The sequence below is a fragment of the Nipponia nippon genome, unplaced genomic scaffold, assembly GCF_047370975.1.
Source record: "Nipponia nippon isolate SJK-2023a ecotype South Korea unplaced genomic scaffold, ASM4737097v1 scaffold_1, whole genome shotgun sequence".
Classification (NCBI taxonomy): Eukaryota; Metazoa; Chordata; class Aves; order Pelecaniformes; family Threskiornithidae; genus Nipponia; species Nipponia nippon.
Window position 1 is genome coordinate 162,100,702 of NW_028262290.1, and position 20,826 is coordinate 162,121,527.

The window sequence follows — 20,826 nt, forward strand, 5'->3', positions numbered from 1 at the left end:
CATGCCGGGCGGGGGCGGGGCCATGCAAAATTAGGGCGTGGTTCCCGCCGCGTCCGCGCCCCCGGAGGGGGTGGTGACAAGATGGCGGCGGGGCCGGGCGGCGGAGCGGCGCGGCGGGTGCAGCTGGTGCTGGGGCACCTCGCCGCCTCCCCCCCGGGCGCCGGGGCCGGGGTTGGGGCCGCGCCGTGCGGGAGCCGCGCCGGGGTCTCGCCGCGGGCCGCCAGCCCCGACGATGTGGTGGTGGTGCACGGGCGGAGGACCGCCATCGGCCGCGCCAAGCGCGGCGGCTTCAAGGTACGGCCCGGGCGGGGGGGGGGGCCCTGCCCGCCTGCCCCGCTCCCTCCCGGCTGCCGCGGGTCCCGGCTGGGGCCTCTCGCTCCCCCCGGTTGCCGAGTGTCCCCCCAGCACCGGGAGGGGGACCCCCGCTTGCCTCCCCTCCACACACGGCGGGTGCTGGGCTCCCGCCTTCCCCCTCTCCCCCGCCCCGCGCCCGGCCGCGGGGCTCCGCTTCACCGCGGCCTGAAACACGACGTTTTCTGCTGGTTAGGGCGCCGGGGGAGCCTGGCCCGGGAGCGGCAGCACCGCTGCCATCCCCAGACAAGCCGGCCAAGGCACCGAGGAGTTTCCTCGCCCTCCGAGCCGGGTCCCGTCGCGGCGGCGGGGCGCCCCGCCACCCGAGGGGTCGCCCCCTTCCTTCCGCTGAATACATCCAGCGGCTCCGCTCCCGAAGCCTGGCCCTGTCGCTCGCCGCAGTCGCTTGGCTGCGAAGGCCCTACGAGGCGCGCTCGCGTAAAGCCAAGCTAGGTGAGAAAGCAGCGTGCGTTACGGTGCTTGAAAGATAGCCAGGCTGAAAGCCGCGCCGAATGATCCTGCTGTCGGAGGAAAACGACGGCCATCGGGAGCTGAGAAGCGGAGTAAAGCTGCCTGAGCATCGCGCGCTAGCCCTTTGCAGTACTCCGAGGGCGGACGGGGCGGTTTCTGGTGTTAAGTAGCGCTAATCTCCTGTGCCTTTAGGACACTACACCTGATGAACTGCTCTCTGCCGTTATGACGGCTGTCCTTCAAGATGTCAGTCTTCGTCCTGAGGTCCTGGGAGACATCTGTGTTGGTGAGTGAACAGCTTCCGTCCGGACTTGAAACTCTTGGTCTGGATCCCTCTGAGGGAGCTGGGGGTGTTTGGTCTGGAGAAGAGGAGGCTGAGGGGAGACCTCATTGCTCTCTGCAACTGCCTGAAAGGAGGCTGTAGCGAGGTGGGGGTCGGTCTCTTCTCCCCAGTAACAAGGGACAGGACGAGAGGAAATGGCCTCAAGTTGCACCAGGGGAGCTTTAGGTTGGATATTAGGAAAAACTTCTTCACCGAAAGGGCAGTCAGGCACTGGCACAGGCTGCCCAGGGCAGTGGTTGAGTCCCCATCCCTGGAGGTATTTAAAAGCCAGGTAGATGCAGTGCTTAGAGACATGGTTTAGGGGTGGCTTTGGCAGCGCTGGGTTAACGGTTGGGCTTGATGATCTTTAAGGTCTTTTCCAATCTAAACGATTCTGTGATTCTATAGCTCTCTGGGACAGGCTGCTCCTGGTGGCTCATGGGATACTTGTAGGTATCGTGGGGTGGGAAGGGGTTAGAGCGTAGCGTTGGGTTTATGAAATCAGTACATCCTTCACGACTGGGCTGTCAAGCAGTGGGGCTCTGATCTGGGTGCCGGATGGTACCAAGCCATGGCGATGTTAACATCCCTTCAATGCCTGCAGCAAATAGAGAGGGAAATGCAACGGATTGACTGGAATCATGTCTTTGCATTCAGGAAACGTGCTGCAGCCTGGAGCTGGCGCTTTGATTGCAAGAGTTGCACAGTTTCTGAGGTAAACTCAACCAGATCGAGGTTCCTCCTCCCCTTCTCGGGCCTTGGCTGCAGAGCAGCACTGGGTCAGATGTTGTGATGAGGCTCATGCGCTCCTGAGAAGTTACAGCAAATCACCTTTTGCCTAGAAATTGGACTTTGATCGAGCATTTGGGGTTTGGAGAACCCTGCTAGTAAAGGGACAGGGAGGCCGAGGTGAGGCCAGTTAAACTTCCCCTGGTGATATTGAGCAGATTAGGTTGGATATTAGGAAAAACTTCTTCACCGAAAGGGCAGTCAGGCAGTGGCACAGGCTGCCCAGGGAAGCGGTTGAGTCCCCATCCCTGGGGGTATTTAAAAGCTGGGCAGACGTGGTGCTTAGGGCCATGGTTTAGTGGTGGGCTTGGCAGTGATAGGTTAACGGTTGGACTCGATGATCTTAAGGGTCTTTTCCAACCTAAACGATTCTATGGTTCTGTGAATCTGTACCGCCTGTGTTGAGGCTCTGAATGGGAGATCTCGTTTTGTGGCTCCCAGCTGTACCTGCTGCTTCTCCCTACTGCAAGGCTGCACTTCTCTCTGCTCTGCGTGGGCCTGAAACCATGGAGTTGTCTGAGGTCTTTCTGTTCATTTCCCAGTGCTGGTGGTCGATGGCTTGTACTGAGCTGGATCCCAGCTTCCAAATAGTGCAGTCAGCGTCTATTGCCAAGTGATGTTTGCTTCTGTAGATCAGTGTGCAACCACCGCTTTAGAGAGGTGCAGACACAGCCCACCAGAAATTACGAATATTGCAGAGCTTTTCAGTATTTCTGGCCCCAGTCGGAGCTCAGGAAGGAGGCACACGAGAGGGCCCTGCTTACAGAGGACCTTCTGAAGACAGACCTGTGGGGAAACCGCGCTCAGAGCCACTTGTAAATCAGATTTGGAAATTATCTATGAACTTTGCTTTCTCTTGGTGCAGGACCAAGTAGGTCAACAACTGTATAAAGGGATCTGTCTTGAGCTTGAGGGTTAAAGTTTAATCAAGTGGCTTAATGCTCTCTTTAGAGGTTTGGTTTGTCGTGTGGTTTTCGTCACTGAGTCTTTGCCAACACTGTCTTTATTTTCTAGTGGTATTCCAGAGACGGTGCCGTGCTCGAGCGTGAACCGGCAGTGCTCCTCGGGGCTACAGGCCATTATCAATATAGCTGGTAAGCGTTATGGGCGCTCGGATCGGAGTTGATGCCTGCCCCACGCCAACTGCTCGCTTCTGTCCTCAAATCTCTCCGAGCAGTAAAAATAGCGATAATGTCTTCTGCTGTTAGGAGTTTTCAGCGTGGTGTTGGTTGAATGCTTTTATATACTTGAGTGGCTGAGTTTACCCCTAGAGAAATAACTTGGTTTTCTGAGGATAAGTTCTACAGTCACTTCCACCTCAGGCAGCTTCTAGAAGAGTCCCTGCTGTCCTCGCTGGTTGCGTGCCAGCTCACGTTAGTCTTCAGCCCCATCGGCTCCTTGACCTGGCTCACGTCCTGGCAGGGGGGAGGGCGGCGGGAATGCACCTTCCGGCTGCACTGGGTGCCTCGGGTGTTCGTGAAACCGCAGCTGGGATGGAAGTGCTTTTGCTGCTAACGATGGTAAGGATGTTTATGCACTGCTGTTACAGGTGGCATCCGAAGTGGATCGTATGACATTGGCTTGGCCTGTGGGTAAGAAAGGCTTTTTATGGCACTTGCTTAGGCTGCCTGAAAGTAGTGCTCAGTCCCTCTGCAGTAGCTCTTGTGTGAGGAATTGGAAATCCCTTCCAAGCAGATCTGTCCCCCCCCCCCAAGGAAATAGATGCTGTCCTCATTTGACAAATGGGTAAATAAACTCTAAAATTAGGACCTGGATTTAAGTGGTGGCTGCAGATGCAATTCATGTATTTCCAGAGCCTGCTGAGTACTTCCGCAGACGATCGGGTCGTCTTAAAGGGTCTGTGAGAGGGTGCTTGAGAATCCTTTAGTTCCCCTGGAAGCTTTGGTCTTGGTGAGATGTCTGCTGGGGTTGCAATAAGAGGCTGAGTGTCTCTTACAAGCATGCAGAGAGCCTGTTTTATTAGGGTCCTCTGGCTCTGCTGTAGGATACCGCTTGCGCGCAGTGCTCTGACAGCCTGGAAGAGCCTGCTGTGATTAGCTTTTTAACTAACCTCCAGTTCGCTGGTGTCTTAGAATACCAGCAGCTATCCTGGATAAAGAAATTAATGTCCTTGCCAGGCTAAGAACTGTTGTACAGACTTACGGGAGATGTTCTTCTGCAGTGGCCGGGCATGCTATTCTTCACTTCTGTCCAAACAGCACAAGAAATGTTTGTTTTCTAGAGGATTATGTAAATGTTAAGTTGCCTTTGGAGAAATACGAGTGACCACATACACATTCACTTCAGAAGGACAAATAACAAAATAAGTATTCAGTAATCCTGAGGCTAAAATACGGGGTTTCTCTTTTTCTTTACCTTGGTAACTCTTTCTTGAATTACTACTGTACACAGTCCTCTGGCAGCCCTTAGGGAAAATATTTATATTTACAACTTCTCAACACCTGCACATACTTGGTCGAGCAAGATCTGATGCTGCGAACGCCCTTCTTAGCCTGCTGTGAAACAAACAGCTCTGTGAGACGGGCGTGCTCTGATGGAGGCCGAGCGCTTGCTGTTCACGGGAATGCTTCTGCTTGAGCGCGTGATGCTTTTCACTCGTTCGCTTCAACACAATAGTTTCAAGAAGTTGCTTGGCCCCACCAAAATGATACGCTTAAAGGTATTGAAAGGCTCAAAGGGTTTGGGATCCGGCCTTGGCACCTTTGGGTACGCAAGCCACCGCGTCTCATCGTGGGAAGTTTTCTGGCCTCTGCCCTGCAGGGCCCTCTGTGGAGACACAAAATCCATACGTTACAAATAGCTTTTGGGAGTCGGGATTATCTGGAGTCGCGCTCTTCCCCTGAGTGGACTCGCCCGCTCTGTAGGTGGAGAGAGACTGGATGAGAGCACAAAACGCAATAGCTGTGGTTCGCTCTTACTTAAAACCTGATTCTATACCTCCCTTCAGGGAGCAGGTGCAGCTGAAGTCAAGTAGTGCAGTGTCCCGTATTAGAGTTAGTTTAAATTCCTGATAGCACTTACTATAAGCTGCTTGGGGAAAAGCCTTATTTTCTGCTTGTCTTGCATTTTCCAGGAATAGTTTCTTTCTTATTTACTCTTCGTGAGTGCATTTGTGTGGTGCAGAGTAGAATTGAAACCCTCTTCCCATCAGAGGCTGCAAGGTCCAGAGTGCCTTTACAAAAGCTCCCTACTCTTACGTGATGGCTGTCTATTTAGGCAGCAAAATGGGATATCTTCAGTGTGTTAACTCACTTGTAGGTGAAAGACTGCAGCCTCTGGGATCCAAGTCTTAAATTTCTTTGTGTTGTGAAATACAAATGGCATAATGGTTTGCTTAATAGTTATGCTGCCAACCAGTCCTTAAGCTGTAAGTGGCATTTTTATAGCTGTTGACAGTCTCGTTGGAAACTCCAGTCCTAGGACCTTAGGTTTCTCGCTATGTTTGAGGACAAAAGTGCCAGAATCATTAGCAATTCCTTCCTAGCTGTGGAAACAAGAGAAGCTAACTGCTGACGCTGGTATCCTGGTTTCAGTGAAACAAGGAGCAATTTAATCTAGCAATCTGTTGTCAATTTGTGGTAATCCTCATACTGATGATTGAAGAGCTTCTGCCTCAGCCAGTTCTTAATTACTAGCTGCATTTCTGTAGGGTGATAGGAAAGCGTGTTGTCAAGATACTGAGTTTTGATCAGTCTTAACTGGGCAATTACCACAAACACAGAGTGAAAGCACTGGTAGCGAATTCAAATTTTTCTTGTGTTTAGCGTGGAAACGATGTCCCTCAGAAATGCAAATAACCCTGGTGATATCGGTTCCAGCATGATGGAAAACAGCAAAGCTCGAGATTGCCTTATTCCTATGGGGTAAGTGTTCCCCCTTCCCCAAGTTTAAGGGGTTTCTAGATGGCCTGTCTCCTCAGTGGCTGCACTGCTTCAGATCAATCTGAACGCCGGGAGCTCGGATCCGTGTGGGCTGGCATCCTCCTTGGTTGGGGTAGAAGATGAATCACGTGAAATGGGGGGAAGATCAGCGACTGATGAAAGATTTCCTCGTCCTATGTCTTAAGCTCAACGGCTTAACGAGCAATGAAGGTGGATTTGAACCTTGCTTTGGCCCTAGATTTGGTTCAGGATTTGCTTCTGCCAAGCCGTTCTAGGTTGAGAAGGCAGCAGTTAGCTTTGAGACTAAAGCCAGTGCTTGTATCTTGTGTTGTCTTGGTAAAAGCCAACTGCAGCTCCACTGGATGAGTCTTTGGATTAATTGCGGTGTTGTTTTCCCCAGAATAACCTCAGAAAACGTGGCAGAGAAGTTTGGAGTTTCCCGAAAGAAGCAAGATGCCTTTGCCTTGGCTTCCCAACAAAAGTAAATGCCTTTTTTTTTGGTTTTTTGTTTGTTTGTTTGGTCTTTTTAACCTTTTAGTTAAGGAATAAATACAGATAGAAAACACATTGCTACCTCCCAAGAGTGGTTAAGCACAGCCTTTGTGTTGCCTTCCAAACCTTAATAGTGAGTAAAGAAGCTTGAGGCGGTCGGAGCAAAGAGCAGTGCGTGTCCCGGGTTGTGGGATAAGGAAGCCTGAGCCCAGAGCTGTACTGGGGGTCGCGGGACAGATCTTGCGCAGGTAGCACCAGGCACACGAGCCTTGAGCAGTGAGTGCCCCTGTGGTTTTTACAGCATCCGGAGGACGCAGCCTCCATGAGGTTTCCGAAATGAACATATGGTTCAATATTTTCACAGTGGCTTTGGCTCAGTATCATTTGAAACTGAACATGGGAGTGGCAGCAGAAGGAACCTTTCCTAAGAGAGGATATTTAAACGCAGCTGTTTCTAGAGAACTGCCGAGCTTATGAGAAGAGCAGCTTCTCTTTGCTGCAGGTGTTTGGCTCCAAGTGAGTCCAGTTCTACCTCTAATAACCTTCCTCGTAGGTTAAATCACTGCCAAAGTCAGCCGGCCCTGGAATCCCTGCGGCTGTACTGGCAGTCCTGTGTCAGGCGACACACTAAAGGTGCTGCCATCAAAGAGTTAAACAAACTTTCAGAGCTCTGTTTAAGCATTGCCCCGGTCCAGTTATTTATCTAATACAGGAAGCCACTGCACAGGCCAGTTAACCTTTAAATTCTGGCCCTGCTGCTAGGGAACTTGGCATGCCAGCCTTTCTCACTGACATTGAGCTGATAACGCGAAAGGGTATGTGAACGCGATCCTCGCCTCTCACGTGAGGAAGGGGGCGATTTTCTGGCCTCGGGCTCAGGATGTCTGCGGAGTTACTGATCTGCCCCTCAGCACTTCGCCCTAACTCGCGCTTACCTGGGAGTATTAAATATTTTCATTTTATTAATAAAATTGTGAAGTGATGAAAGGAGTAAAACAAGCTTTCAGTCTCCTATTTACAAGGGTGCTCTGCTGCTGGACAGTAAATCTATATCGGCTCTATTGTGGGGGCTCTTAAATACCTTGTTGATATGAAAGATTAAAACTGTGTGTCCTGAGCTAATTTAATTTAGCTAATTGCATTCTGCCTACCTATATCAGTCCGGTCGTGGCGGTTGTTCCCTACTGCTAATGCTGCTGTCTCGGGGACCAGACCCTGTCTTCGCTGCGCATTTACTGCTAAATTAAGTGATACCCTTCTACGTAGTCACGCTGAACTACGCAACATAAGTGGCAATCATTTTGGGTTGAAAGGTTACATTTACATGCAGAAGATTATACCTGAGGTCTCTGGTCTAAAGCTCAACTTGTCTTTAGCAGGACAAAACCAGGCATGAGTGAAACTTTTGCCATTCCTTAACTTGTCACGAATTATTAGCATTACGTAGAGGCTTAGCCCGCTTGCCCTGTTTAAACTCAAAAGTAAGAATTGATGTTGGAACATCAGGATTCATTTACTGTCCTACAGTTGTGATGTGACTGTACCACCGGACGAGCACAACTTCATGCTGCGGGCTGGTGGTGGTCAGTCAGTCACAAAGGTGTTGATGGGAACAGAACGGGGATCTTGCTCAGAGTGTGTGATCCTGTGAGCCAGGTTTGGGGAGAATGCCCAGAAAGTTAGCGATACGTTTCCCGTGATGTAGAAATAAGAAGTTTGTCTTCCCATGAATGGAAATAAGTATTCGCCTGTCGTTTTGTCCGCTACTCAGCGATGATGTACCCGTGTACCAAGTCACCCCTTAGGTCATTCTCATCCGAACTGGTTTCCTTGACGTTAGTTCTCTTGCAATTCACCTCCAGAATATTTTAACCTTTCATGCTCTTCTTTAACAGAGCAGCAAAAGCTCAGCAGATGGGACTGTTTAAAACCGAGATTGTTCCAGTGAAGACCACCGTACTAGATAATCAGGGCAACCAAAAAACAATCACCATGTACCAGGATGAGGGGATTAGGCCCTCCACGACCCTGGAAGGCTTGGCAAAGCTGAAGCCTGCCTTCAAAGAGGATGGTAGCACCACAGCAGGTCAGCTCTGTTGTGAAATTTGTGGTGTTCTGTGCTTTACCCGCCTTGTAATAGAATGTGCTTAGGCAAAAAAGGTGTTAGCAGATCTCTTCCAACAGGTAATGCCAGCCAGGTCAGTGATGGAGCAGCGGCTGTTCTCCTGGCAAAACGCTCCAAAGCAGCGCAGCTGGGACTCCCCGTCCTGGGGGTGCTCAGGTCCTTTGCTGTGGTGGGAGTCCCGCCTGATGTCATGGGCATAGGACCAGCCTACGCCATCCCTGTCGCTGTGGAGAAGGCGGGTGAGAACCACGTGTCGTTGGTACAGTGTTTGGCACAAGGCACATCAGACTCTGTGGACGGAAGTTTAAGCTGATGTTATTCTAGCACGTGCAGCTGTCAGCCGTAGGAACAGGGAACTTAAATTCAAAACCTTAAAAGAGATCCCAGCTGGGATCATTGTAATGCTGCTCACTTGTACTTGTGTGTAAACTGTCATTCACTCACCTCTGAGAAGCTCAGGATTAAATCCCTGCACAGTCTCACCATCAGTTAACACGTGGCAAGTGATGCAGTGTTCATTTAGTGCTGTTTTCCTTAATATGACCAGCGTGTGGGGGGGTGGGGTTGGGGTTTTTCTCCTCACAGTTTTGGCATCTGACCAGTGGAACAGGCTTTCCTCAGGGATCTTCTCATACTCATCAGGTTAAATAGCTTTTATAGCTGACGATCATTGTTGTGTCCGCCTGTCATTGCTATGGTCGCACGCTCACCTATAGTTTTATCTTTCAGTCTCGAAATACCCTTCAATCTTTAATCCCTCTGCAAAGAAATCGCATTTAATCTAAGGAAACTTGGCAAACTCAGTGACACAATACCATGAACTGTGACGTTTTGCAGTCTTTAGACATTGTTGTACGTGAATGTGCGTACAGGTGGAGATACCCCACACGGAGCCAAGGTCCCCCTCTTTTTGTCATCAGTGGGGTAGAACTAGCATTCATAATGGGAGGCTGTGAGTGAATTATTCTCTTTGATACAGTCATAAGGCAAAAACATCTCCTTTTAAATCCTGACTTCTCTGAACCATAGGTCTGACTCTGAATGACATTGATATCTACGAAATTAATGAAGCCTTTGCAAGCCAGGTGAGTGATCATCCTGTTTGAGTTGCTACATTGCTTGGTAGCTGAATATATTTCAGCTTGGTCTGCAAATTAAGATTTGAACTTGTTCCTCATATTACATCTTCAGCCAAATGTAAATAATGCACGCAGACTGTTTTCCCTTTCCTTCAAGTAAAAATAAGCAGGGCATTGCTTACACAGCTTAATATTGAAAAACAAAACACAACAAAAAAGCCCCAAACAAAACAGAAAAATAGGTCCACAGAGTAAGAATGTAATCTTTACTATCGTATCCTCATACCAGCTTGCAAAATCTGTTTCAGAAGGGCTGTAATTTGTTATCGGGTGGTGTTAGTGCGAATGTGTTGCACTCACTAATTTGGAGGTCCTTAGTGAAAGGTAGAAACTTCGCTCCTGTGTCTTCCACAAATCTCTGGCCTGCCTGCCAGAAAGTACGTGGGCTCAGGCTGAGGTGAGGTTGACAGGCTCAGCTCACTTCTCCGTGCTCTGGATTTGTAATGTAGTTCTGCTCCTTTCCACTGGGAAGGATGGTCCAGCTGGAGTCAGGCCTCCGAGTACTGCTTAATGCTTTAAGAGCAGCGGACACAATGATGTGGAGTTTGTGTAATAACAAACGTAGTTGGAGCTAAATTCATTTTAAGCACAAACCTTCTGAGGTTTAAGCACAAACCTGTAGAGCTGCTGAGGGTGGTCTGCTGTCCCTCTTCACGTACGGGCGAGATCACCAGTCTTCTCTGCAGTCCTCTTAGCTCTCTCTTGCAGGAGAGCTGGGAACTAAGGGAGGCGGGAGCATCTCCGTGCAACCATTCCCTCTGTCTTCCTAGGCTGTGTACTGTGTTGAAAAGCTGGGCATTCCCATGGAGAAGGTCAATCCCCTGGGAGGAGCGATAGCACTGGGGCACCCGCTGGGCTGCACTGGTGCTCGGCAAGTCGTCACTTTGCTGAATGAATTGAAGCGCAGAGGGAAAAGGTGAGCACTGAGGAGCAGTATTAGCCTTAACGCCTTAAATGCGTGTAAGTATCTTAGGCTCAGAAGTAACCGTCAGTTTGGGTTGAGCTTTCTCCATCCCTTTGATCGCTTTGAAAATGAATTCCCGATGCTCTCTTTAGGGAGGGCTGGGTAATGTCTTGCTGCCCATGAATGCGGAGTCTCTCCTGGTCCGTGGTGGTGCAGGGCCCCGGCGTGGACATCGCCACCCTGCAGCAGCAGAGCAGCGAGGCAGCGGTCGGAGCTGGCAGCTCTGCGAGGCTGAGCTGCATCGGGCTGTGTGAGGGTTCGGTCCAGGACTCGGGCTCTTCCCGACGTGTGGAAGAAACGCGGTAGCTGCTGCTGGCGGGCTCTGGCTCTGCCACCGCTCCCGCTGGGGCTGGCACAGGCAGCGTGACTGGACCACACCTTAGGGTGAGCTGTGCCCTGGCCGAGCGGGGAGGGTAACAGCGATGGCGAGCTGTTAAATGCCGAACAAATCACAGAATGCTTTGGGATGGAAGGGACCTTTAAAGGCCACCTAGTCCATCCCCCTGCAATAAGCAGGGACATCTACAACCAGATCAGGTTGCTCAGAGCCCCGTCCAGCCTGGCCTTGAATGGTCCCAAGGATGGGGCATCTCCCACCTCTCTGGGCAACCTGTGCCAGTGTTTCACCACCCTCATGGTAAAAAATTTCTTCCTTATATCTGGTCTGAATCTCCCCTCTTTTCGTTTAAAACCATTCCCCCTTGTCCTATGGCTACTGGCCCTGCTAAAAAGTCTGTCCCCATCTTTCTTGTAGGCCCCCTTTAAGTACTGAAAGGCCGCAGTGAGGTCTCCCCGCAGCCTTCTCCTCTCCGGGCTGAACACCCCCAGCTCTCTCAGCCTTTCCTCACAGCAGAGGTGCTCCATCCCTCGGATCATTTCTGTGGCCTCCTCTGGCCCCGCTCCAACAGCTCCATGTCCTTCTCGTGCTGAGGACCCCCGAGCTGGATGCAGGGCTCCAGGGGGGTCTCGCCAGAGCAGAGCAGAGGGGCAGAATCCCCTCCCTCGCCCTGCTACCCACACTGCAGGGGATGCAGCCCCGGAGACACTTGGCTTTCTGGGCTGCAAGAGCACATTGCCGGCTCACGTCCAGCTTTTCATCCCCCAGTACCCCCAGGTCCTTCTCAGCAGGGCTGCTCTCAATCCCTTCATCCCCCAGCCTGTAGATACGGGGGGTTGCCCCGGAGCATGTGCAGGACCCTGCACTTGTCCTTATTGAACCTCATGAGGTTCACACAGGCCCGCTTCTTGAGCTTGTCCAGGTCCCTCTGGATGGCATCCTGTCCCTCAGGCGTGTCAACTGCACCGCTCAGCTTGGCGTCATCTGCAGACTTGCTGAGGGTGCTCTCGATCCCGCTGTCCGTGTCATTCAGCACCTCAAACTGAAGTGGAAGAACTTGCTCTGAAATCAGGCTTTCCGCTCTGTTTCTCCACAAATCCTCCTGCACATCATCTGACTAGCCAAGTTTACCTTGAACTTTTTACTTGAACTTTATTTGAACTTCCCAAATTTACCTTGAGCTTTTACATAGCAAAGCCGCGTGAAGGGCAGCGGTAGGAGGCAGGAAAGGAGGAGTTTCTTCCTCAGCCCATCTGAATCAAAGCAGTTCTAGCTCAGCCTCGCCGCTAGTGTGTCTGGGGCAGGTGGCTAAGGAGCTTGCTTCTGGTGCACTGCGCCTGTCCAGAAAACAGGCAGAGAAACGTGTGTCCACGTGCTCTGCAAACAACACCCTGCAAGAACTCCAGGGCATCAGAGGTAGAATCTCTTGGTGCCACAGGAGAGCAGTGGGTAGCTCAAATGTATTTTTTTTTCCCCAGATGATCTAAACCAGATCGGTCTTAATTCCGTGTGTTCTTTCGTTTCAGAGCGTACGGCGTTGTGTCGATGTGCATCGGGACTGGCATGGGCGCTGCAGCAGTGTTTGAGTACCCAGGGAACCGAACTCCAGTGCACTGACGAAGCAACGCAAGAGCTGGTTCTCTGCCTTCTCTAGTAATAACAAATGATTTGCACTGTGAAATCAAGCAGATTCAGGGATTTGTTACTAGATCTACAGATTTTAGGCGCAAATTGTGAAGTAGAATAAATCATAGAGATCTACTAAGCAGGTGGGAAAATGTAAAACTGGGAAATGGCGTCCTCACGTGAGAAATTTAGTTCAGCTGAAGTTCAACTACAGGCCCTTGTGTGGCAATTGTGAGTGAATATTTCTGATCTCATTGATCCCTTTATTTGGTGAATATTATCAGAGTAGTTCACGGTACAGTGTTTTTGTCTGACAAATTGTCTAGAACGGTTGCTCAAAATGAAAACACCAGTGCCTGTGAAAAGGGTTTTCCAGGGTTTTCTTAAAAGATTTCACCATCTCGCAGGAAGTCTGGAAGGGCTTGTTTTGAAAGCCGTGCGAAGACTTCACGTCGTTTCCTTTACGACGCTGTCTGTCCTATCCAGGTCATAAAAGTTGGCTGTGTCTTAAATTGTCCCTAAACTGTCCCAAAAGCTGGAGGATGTGCTTCAGCTTTCTGCTTTTCACCAAGCTGCTCTGGGGGCAAGTGGAGGGACGGGAATGTCATGACACAGGAGCAAACAAACTGTTGAGGTGCCTGACTGTAAAGGTGGTGATGAGTTCTGAGAAGCCAGGAATTTGAAAGCAGCCGTTCCATCTTTTACAACACATTTCTAATTATCAGCTTGTTTGACTAACTTAAAGGACAAGCTTATCCTTAGTAATATTTACTTACCTAACATAAAATGGATTTCAGCATTACTCTTGCTGCAAGCGCTACGTGAACATCAGTGAAATGCGTGTTTCATCTTGTAAAGTTCTCCCTCTGGTATTCCTCTTTTGAGCAGAAAGACCACTGAAACCGAGAGCTGATGGCTTGAAAAAGCCGTGCTCGTCATCTTTGACGTGGTAAAAAAAGGTTTTACATTTGTAACACGGACTGAACTTTGTCCTGGCTCTTGGTTTTGCACTTAATACAGTTGGGTTCTTGCAATATGTTTGGTTTGTTACAAGGATGATTGTTAGCTGAAGGTCGTGATTAGCCAGAGCTGGTTGATGCTTGCGTCCCTGGGCCGTCGCCTGTCTCGCCCACCCAGCAGTCACGCATGCTGTATTTTAGAGCAAAAAGATGACATTATTGAGAGGGGGCAGAGATTTGTTAGCATCTTCAAGGGTCCTTTTTGCACACTCAGGTTCCTGTGTATAAAATGAGTTCTCGGGGCTAGTACCAGCCTGTTCTGGAGGAGGCGGAAGGCAGCGATCGCACGTCTTCTGTTCTCCTCACGTGGGGGTTGCAGCCCCCTCCTCTCCGCACACGCTGCCTTCAACAAAAACCTTTTATATGATAGGAGTGGAAAACTTAACAGGCTCCGAAGTGGGAATTTCAGTGACCTTTAGCTAAAGTAATACTAAAAACATTTAAAGAGAAGTGGGAGTAAATGGGAACCATGTGGGGGGAAAGAATGAAAAGGAAGAAGGGTTCCTCCCTCTGTAGCTGAAGGGGATGTTCTCAGGACCCAAGCGTGATGAAACACGCAGGTTGGTCGTTTTCCAAGGAGTCCAGGGAAAGCTGGCTCTTCCCCTTTTCATGTAAGGCACTGAGGAAACAGCCAGAGGAATGCTGGCCTATTCACTAATTCTTGCTTTTATTATGTGTCAATGTCCATTTTAATGTCAAACAAATAAACAAGGCAAAACAAGAGCTGCTTTTTAAGGTATGAACAGCCTTTAATTTGAGACACATGGCGATAGCGAAGGGTTTTGGCCTAACTGTTGCCATAGCTGCTTTGCAGTTTAAAACGGATTATTTCGCAGAGCCGGGTTCTGTGCGTAATGGTAAGCTTATCGCAGCAATAAAAGTAATAGCACAGAAAGAGATTATGACTGTTTTCTTTAAAGTACCATGAGCTTTTTTTCCCCTCATAACTTAAAACTTCATTCTGCTAAAATTCCAGTCCACGTTAAAACAACTGAAGGAGATGAAAATACAGGCTCAACTGATGGCACATCCGCACCCAACCCATTACTTGAGATGTCCCACATTGTCTTGCTTAAATTAAACACGGGTCTTCATACTTGCCATTGCGTGTTCCTCGTCCCCTGACGCGTAGCTCGCAAGGCTCCTCTCCCAGCATCCCAGTAACGGTCACGATAGTTTCGTATTCAATGTCTCTCCTAAAATGCAGAGCAAAGAGACAGTTCAGTTACAGCTAGGTGCGATTCTGTGTTTCAGGATGAGATCAGTTACTCTGCGGAGGAGGAAGGGGAGAGTGGTGCCCAAAGACAGAAACTGCTCCTAGTCACAAGCGCTGCTCTCCGACGTTGGTGTCGAGTCTGCAGGTGCCAACCACGCGTCATAGCGTCGCGTCCCACGACTCCGTATAGGGCGTTTGAAAAGAGCGGTCCAGTCTGTACCTGCAGACAAGCCATGGGATTATTAATGTCTGAAGGAAGAACTTGAGTATCTTCCTACTTGTGAAAGTCTGTTTTCGTTAAATAAATAAAACGAAGCTCTGCTGGGGGCTGGTGGTGGGGAGCAAATGCCTGCGCTGCCTTGATTTGAAAACTTGTCCCTGTGACAGACAGAGTTTGAAATGGAAAAGTTTCTGTCCGCTCCCCTAAGACAAGAGTCAGCGGAGCCCAGCTTGCACACGAACATCACAAAGCTTACAGCAAGCGTAGTTTTTCACTAAGTGGAAGTCTTACAGCATAATTCGCCTCGGGCTAATGCTACCCAGCGCTCCTGAGACCGTGCATCGGAAGGGCTGCTCTGCGTCTAGGAGACGGCTGTTGTAAAGGCCTGAGGCAAGAGCCTGTTCTGCCAGGCGACTCTTATTTTTTCCTTCTCATACAAAATTCCCCTGCAGGGAGACCACTGATTTGGGGAGGTGAATTATTAAAATCACCTCACACCTTGCATATAATTATTTACTAATGCCACGCTGGTCCTGAGCTCTGCTGCGTCGGGAATTCTTCATCTGGAGCTGAACAGCCGAGCTGGCTGCTGTACAGCAACAGCTTTGCTTTCTGGTACTCCCAGGCACTTGCAGGCATGCTGATTAGCATGTCTCTTGTCAGACAAAAAGAAGTGCTTCAGGCATAGTCACAGGCACTCCAGGAAAATTTAGGCGGTCCAGAGCCTGGGGAGGTCTCGGCCACCGCGCGGCTCGGAGCAGGGACAGCGCGGAGTGGCGGCTCAAGGCTTCGTCCCGCTGAGATTTCAGTAGCTCGGTGATGGAGCTCTCACGGCGCACGTCTGGGAGGTCGAAGTTAGGACGGTAACTCACGTCACCTGTATGCTTCCCGAAACTTCCCTGTCAGCAGCGTTCAGAGTTCACCGAAATCACTGGGGTAGACTTAGAATCACAGAACCATAGAATCGTTAAGGTTGGAAAAGACCCTTAAGATCATCCAGTCCAACCGTTAGCCCAGCAGCGCCAAGTCCACCACTAAACCATGTCCCTAAGCACCACGTCTACCCGTCTTTTAAATACTTCCAGGGATGGGGACTCAACCGCTTCCCTGGGCAGCCTGTGCCAGTGCCTGACTGCCCTTTCGGTGAAGAAGTTTTTCCTAATATCCAACCTAAACCTGCCCTGGCGCAGCTTGAGGCTGTTTCCTCTCATCCTTTCGTTGTTACTGGGGAGAAGAGACCGACCCCCACCTCACTACAGCCTCCTTTCAGGCAGTTGTAGAGAGTGATAAGGTCTCCCCTCAGCCTCCTCTTCTCCAGGCTGAACACCCCCAGCTCCCTCAGCCACTCCTCATAAGCCTTGTGCTCCAGACCCTTCACCAGCTTCATTGCCCTTCTCTGGCCACGCTCCAGCACCTCGATGTCCTTCTGGTAGTGAGGGGCCCAACACTCAACGCAGTACTCGAGGTGCAGCCTCGTCTGACTTAAACTTTCTGCCACCATGTGATAACTTCCAAGAAAACACTTTGTCATGGAAGCTGAATTTTCCTACAGGAGTTGCATCTCTCTGATTAGAGCAAAGAAATTAAAGGCTTTAGCTCACTTCCTCTGCCATTCACAAGTAATCTCTAGCCTCGATGAAAGGTTATAAGATCGCCATAAACATAATTAGAACAATATTAGATGTTTATAGGACAAAAAGAAAGTCATTTTCATCTGCTCTCTTCTGTTCTTTGCTGTCATTTGCCCGCAGTTCACATTACCTTTGTTGTGTAGAAAACGCTTGGACTAGAGGCAACAAAGACATGGATGTTTTTCTTCCTCATCAGACATCAACATGACTGTGACACTAAACATTGCGTCAAGCTAAGCAAGGGTAAGACAGATTGTAGCACTGCATTAGAACAACATTTTGCTCTATTTGCTTCATCAGGAGGTACTCTGAATGCATGCAGGGACATAAAGGCCTTCAAAAAGCTACCTTTAGAGAGAAGCCACGTAAGTGATAATGAAGAATCCCTGAGACTGACTGCAAAAGACATTGCGCTTCCCTGCACAACAGACGCCTTACTGGAATGCTGAGATGCTCCTGGCACATTTCTGCCTCCGTCCTAATAAAGTGCTGAGTGCATAAAGGACTCGACTCTCGTATTGGCTTCTTCATTGATTTACAGGCCTGAGATTTGCCCTCTGTTGAAGACCTCACCCTAAAGAGAGGGATTTTATCCGGCGGTACATGGTCTGTGTGTCATGCCAACTGTTGGAACAGCATGATTTCGAGTGGGTTAATCTAAAGGCTGAAATTCTGGGTGCCAATTCCAAAAGAAATCCCATATATGGGAGCGGTGTAGGGAACGTCGTTATATAGAAAAAGTACCAGCTGGAAGCCCAGGACTGGCAAGTCTTGGAAGGAAAATGAGCAGCCTGGTAAGAACACAAGGACGGAGCAGAATTGCTCACTGCTGTCAGAGACTACTCACACCGTAAGGCTGGGCTTGACAGGGAATAACAGCAAGATTTCAGCCCCGCTAACTGTACCTTGCAGTAAAGCTGATCTGCAACACCGCTTTGGGAGGTCGGTCCCCTTCACGTGCCTCCAGAATGCCGTTAGTAGGGGAGACGGAAAATACTTCCAGGTCGTTATGCCTTTCCCGTTCACCTGCAGTGAAAGGAGCAAATATCAAACAAAGCAATACGAGACCCGTTTTGTGTAAGTTTGTACAGCACGTAGCACTCAAAACAATGTGCCTCCTGGCTAGCCAACTAATAAATCACATCTTGCGCCATCAGAGGCTTTCTGTGCATGTGGCCGGTTTCTGTTTTCATCCTCTAATCAAGGGGAGGGATCAATGGCCTCCACATCAAAATAGTAAGGCCCTGATCTTCTCTCTTTGAAGCCCATCTGTCGTTAACATCGTTAGGCACAAGCTCAAACCAAATTCATGAGGAGCTACTGCTTCTTGTTGCCTCTTAGGGTTGTATTAGAAATGAGCAAAGCATGTCCACTACTTGTGAGGGTTGTGATTCAATATCTTTTGGTTAAAGCTGGAGTAACTGCTGAAATCAGTGGAGATACACTGATGTCAAAAAAAAAAAATAGAAAAAAAAGAAAAAGCCCACAAAAGTAAGAACAGCAGCAGACCTGATATGTTTGCAGCCAACATCATCATATATTGGCTATACATTGAGTGAGTGCATGCAGTCTTATTAAATAAAAACACTGAATAGTCATACTATGTAACAAGGAAATCCAATTGCAAAACCAGAATACCCAGCAAAGCAGTCCAGTAACTTCTACAGCCACTCCTGTTACACAGGACGACATGTTGGGTCTTGGTCTGTGCAACAAAGCAGGTCTTGAAATCAACCGTGTCACAAGAGAGCTCCAAAGCTGGAACAGTGAGGTACGCAGTCACTGGGACCAGCTGCAAAACAGAGGAAAAGGAAAGGAGAAAGAAAACCCCACCTTATTTTTGTAGAGCTTTAATAATATCTGCTACAGCTGGATCATTCTTAACCTCAAGCACTGAATCAAGAGTAGTTGTTCTGTGTTCTGTTGTAACAGAGTCAATTCCCCGTTGTACAGCTTTGAGTGAATTAAGTTGTTGCTTGTTTTACTGTTCTGGGATAGGTTTTCAAACCAGACACTGTGGTCTTAATCAAGTAACACGGAGTGAACATTCTCATTTGTTATTAGGGTTTTCTGCGGAGAGGCAGACGTTACAGCATCTCGTCGTCCCTTAGGACTGTGTATGGCCCGCTGTGAGTCATTCCATTTGTGCAGATTGCCCAATATTATTACTAAATTGACTATCTTAGATATGGTGCTCGGATCTTACACAGATTGGTCCTCAGAAATACCTGGTAGGAAAAAAAAAATGCCTGCAGTGTACTGGAACTGCTGAAGACTTGAGAGGGGTTTATAGCTTTCCATCTGGAAGAGATCGGTCTTTAAACGTGTGTGGGCTGTGATCACACCACATGAGTTAGACAGACGCAGGAGACTGTCAAGAAGCGCTCGGGTGCTGCAGGAGGCAATGCCTGGTGACTCAGCCGCTGGCATGTTCGCTGAGAGTCCTGTCCCTGTGCCTCAGTCAAGAGTTGTACTGTGGTTGGGTGTGCTGCCCTCTGACTGAGCCATATTGCCCCGGCCGTCAGGCCGCGCAACAAGCTGGGGTACGAACACCAGGGTGCTGCCCCAAAACTGCTCTGTCCCTCTGAGCGTCACCTGCAGTCTCGATAAAGGGCAAAATTTGCATCTCCTTTTGCAAATCCATGGCCATTCACTGTAACTGGACGGCACAATTTACTCTAGAAATGGCTGTATTGCAAAGCTGAGTAAATCCTAAGGCACATTCATTCTGAGTCACAGATGCTGATAAAACTTGATAAAAAAATGCTGGTGCTTTCTCAGGGCTCAGAGATCTCGTTCTGATCTTACCTGGGTCGTGCCGTTACTATGTTCAATGACCAGATTTTGATTAAACTTCAGCTTTCTCTCTCCGTTCTCAAACTGGAGCACTTGGAATCCGGGAAGCAGCTGGGTGTCTGGCAAACGTTGATATGTAAGTAACTCCAGAGTGGTGTGGAATGACACTTTCACCTGTGGGAAGAGGAATTCGGGTGACCATCACATAAGAAGACACCGTGTGCAGGAAATCCAAAGTAAACACTGCTCAAAGGCCCAGGCACACATTTTCCCGCTGGAACCCAAAGGTATCATGCCAGCAACTGAATTCCCACTGGAACAAAGCATTATAATTAAAGAAAAAACACAGCTATTTCCTATGAATCCAGTATGCAGAGATGGAGTGTAAAGGTGAACAGCTAATCTCTGAACCACAGGGGAGAAACAGTCTCAAGCAAGACAAAGGTTCTAAATTCCTGTGGTTACAAACACCATATTCCCAAAGCTGTCTTAAAATTGTAAGTCTTTTTTCTTCCCGCACACGCAGAATTAAGACGTGTGTCAAAATGAACACTGAAAAGTGAGAAGCACACTTCAAAAATGCAACTGTTACTCATTCTTTGCACCCTAGCTAATTCTTGACTCCAGGACTTTGTTTCCTTTAGTGTCATTGTGTACACCCAAAACAAACCAAATTTTTTTGTGTTTGCACTGCCTGCATCTAATTTAAGGAAATGAGGGACTGCAGTCTTTGGAAGTCTTTTAATTTGTCCAGCATATATATGGCTATTGATTTAGGTGAGCTCCAAAAACCACAGGATTTTCTGCAGGAGCTTGCAACAGGTCAGAGTTGATGAGAAAAGCACATCAGGGCCACTGTAGAAAAATATTTTGTACCCGCAATATAGCAGGCAAAATTGCAGTAATTAGCATTTGCTAATTTACCACTATTTCCCCTGAAATTGGGAGATTTCTATACTGGTTGTGTTTTTCTTGTGGTTCATCTGGACCACGCTAACACACCAATTACTAAACTATCTATTCTGGCACAGGATTATTATTTTTGAGCCTACCAGCATGTTTTGCTGTGGATAAAGTACGAGTTGCGGTTGCTGTTCTTTTTCCTCCTTCTTGCTGTGGGATGTTTTGGTGCTCTTTTTGGGATCTGTGCTGGACAGGCTGAAGGGCGTAGACAGAAGGAGCCTGAAGTACAGAGGAACTTTAGTGCAATTGATGAGTTTCAAACTCTGAGTCATTACCGAATCTGTCAAAACCTGGTGGAGAAATGATTCCAAACTGGTTAGTTTTAGCTCCCTTGAGAGGTTTGTGCTAGCCTGGTCATTCAGCACCACCGGGGATCGGAAGGACTTTACCCCAAAGCAACCCAGTATTTTCTACTTGTCTTTTTCAAAACTTCTTAAGTAAAAAACCAAAATACAAATAATGC

General features: G+C 48.9%; 2 protein-coding genes across 2 annotated transcripts in view; one reads left to right on the plus strand and one right to left on the minus strand.

The window, feature by feature from the left end:
• Positions 1–80: 80 nt before the first annotated feature.
• On the plus strand, positions 81–14,436 carry ACAA1 (acetyl-CoA acyltransferase 1). The gene is made up of 12 exons (XM_087731073.1): positions 81–294; positions 1,015–1,108; positions 1,802–1,859; positions 2,948–3,027; positions 3,483–3,525; positions 5,719–5,817; positions 6,236–6,316; positions 8,223–8,413; positions 8,512–8,691; positions 9,482–9,537; positions 10,362–10,507; positions 12,419–14,436. Exons 1-12 carry the CDS (start codon positions 82–84, stop codon positions 12,507–12,509), a joined length of 1,332 nt encoding a protein of 443 aa, XP_087587199.1. The 5' UTR covers position 81; the 3' UTR covers positions 12,510–14,436.
• Positions 14,263–20,826, minus strand: part of DLEC1 (DLEC1 cilia and flagella associated protein) — a 41,926-nt gene continuing 35,362 nt past the window's right edge. The window contains exons 34-38 of the mRNA XM_087751564.1: positions 20,453–20,653; positions 19,413–19,574; positions 18,243–18,396; positions 17,505–17,630; positions 14,263–14,728 (exon numbers count right to left, since the gene is read on the minus strand). Coding sequence (XP_087607690.1) covers positions 14,610–14,728; positions 17,505–17,630; positions 18,243–18,396; positions 19,413–19,574; positions 20,453–20,653 — 762 coding nt within the window. The 3' untranslated portion in view covers positions 14,263–14,609. The remainder of the gene's footprint in view (positions 14,729–17,504; positions 17,631–18,242; positions 18,397–19,412; positions 19,575–20,452; positions 20,654–20,826) is intronic.

Bases quoted from the DNA above. Each gene is read 5' to 3' on its own strand.
- ACAA1 (XM_087731073.1), top strand. From the start codon at position 82: ATGGCGGCGGGGCCGGGCGGCGGAGCGGCGCGGCGGGTGCAGCTGGTG. The intron at 1,109-1,801 runs GTGAGTGAACAG...CTTTGCATTCAG, and splicing joins CCTGGGAGACATCTGTGTTG to GAAACGTGCTGCAGCCTGGA. The intron at 3,028-3,482 runs GTAAGCGTTATG...CTGCTGTTACAG, and splicing joins GGCCATTATCAATATAGCTG to GTGGCATCCGAAGTGGATCG.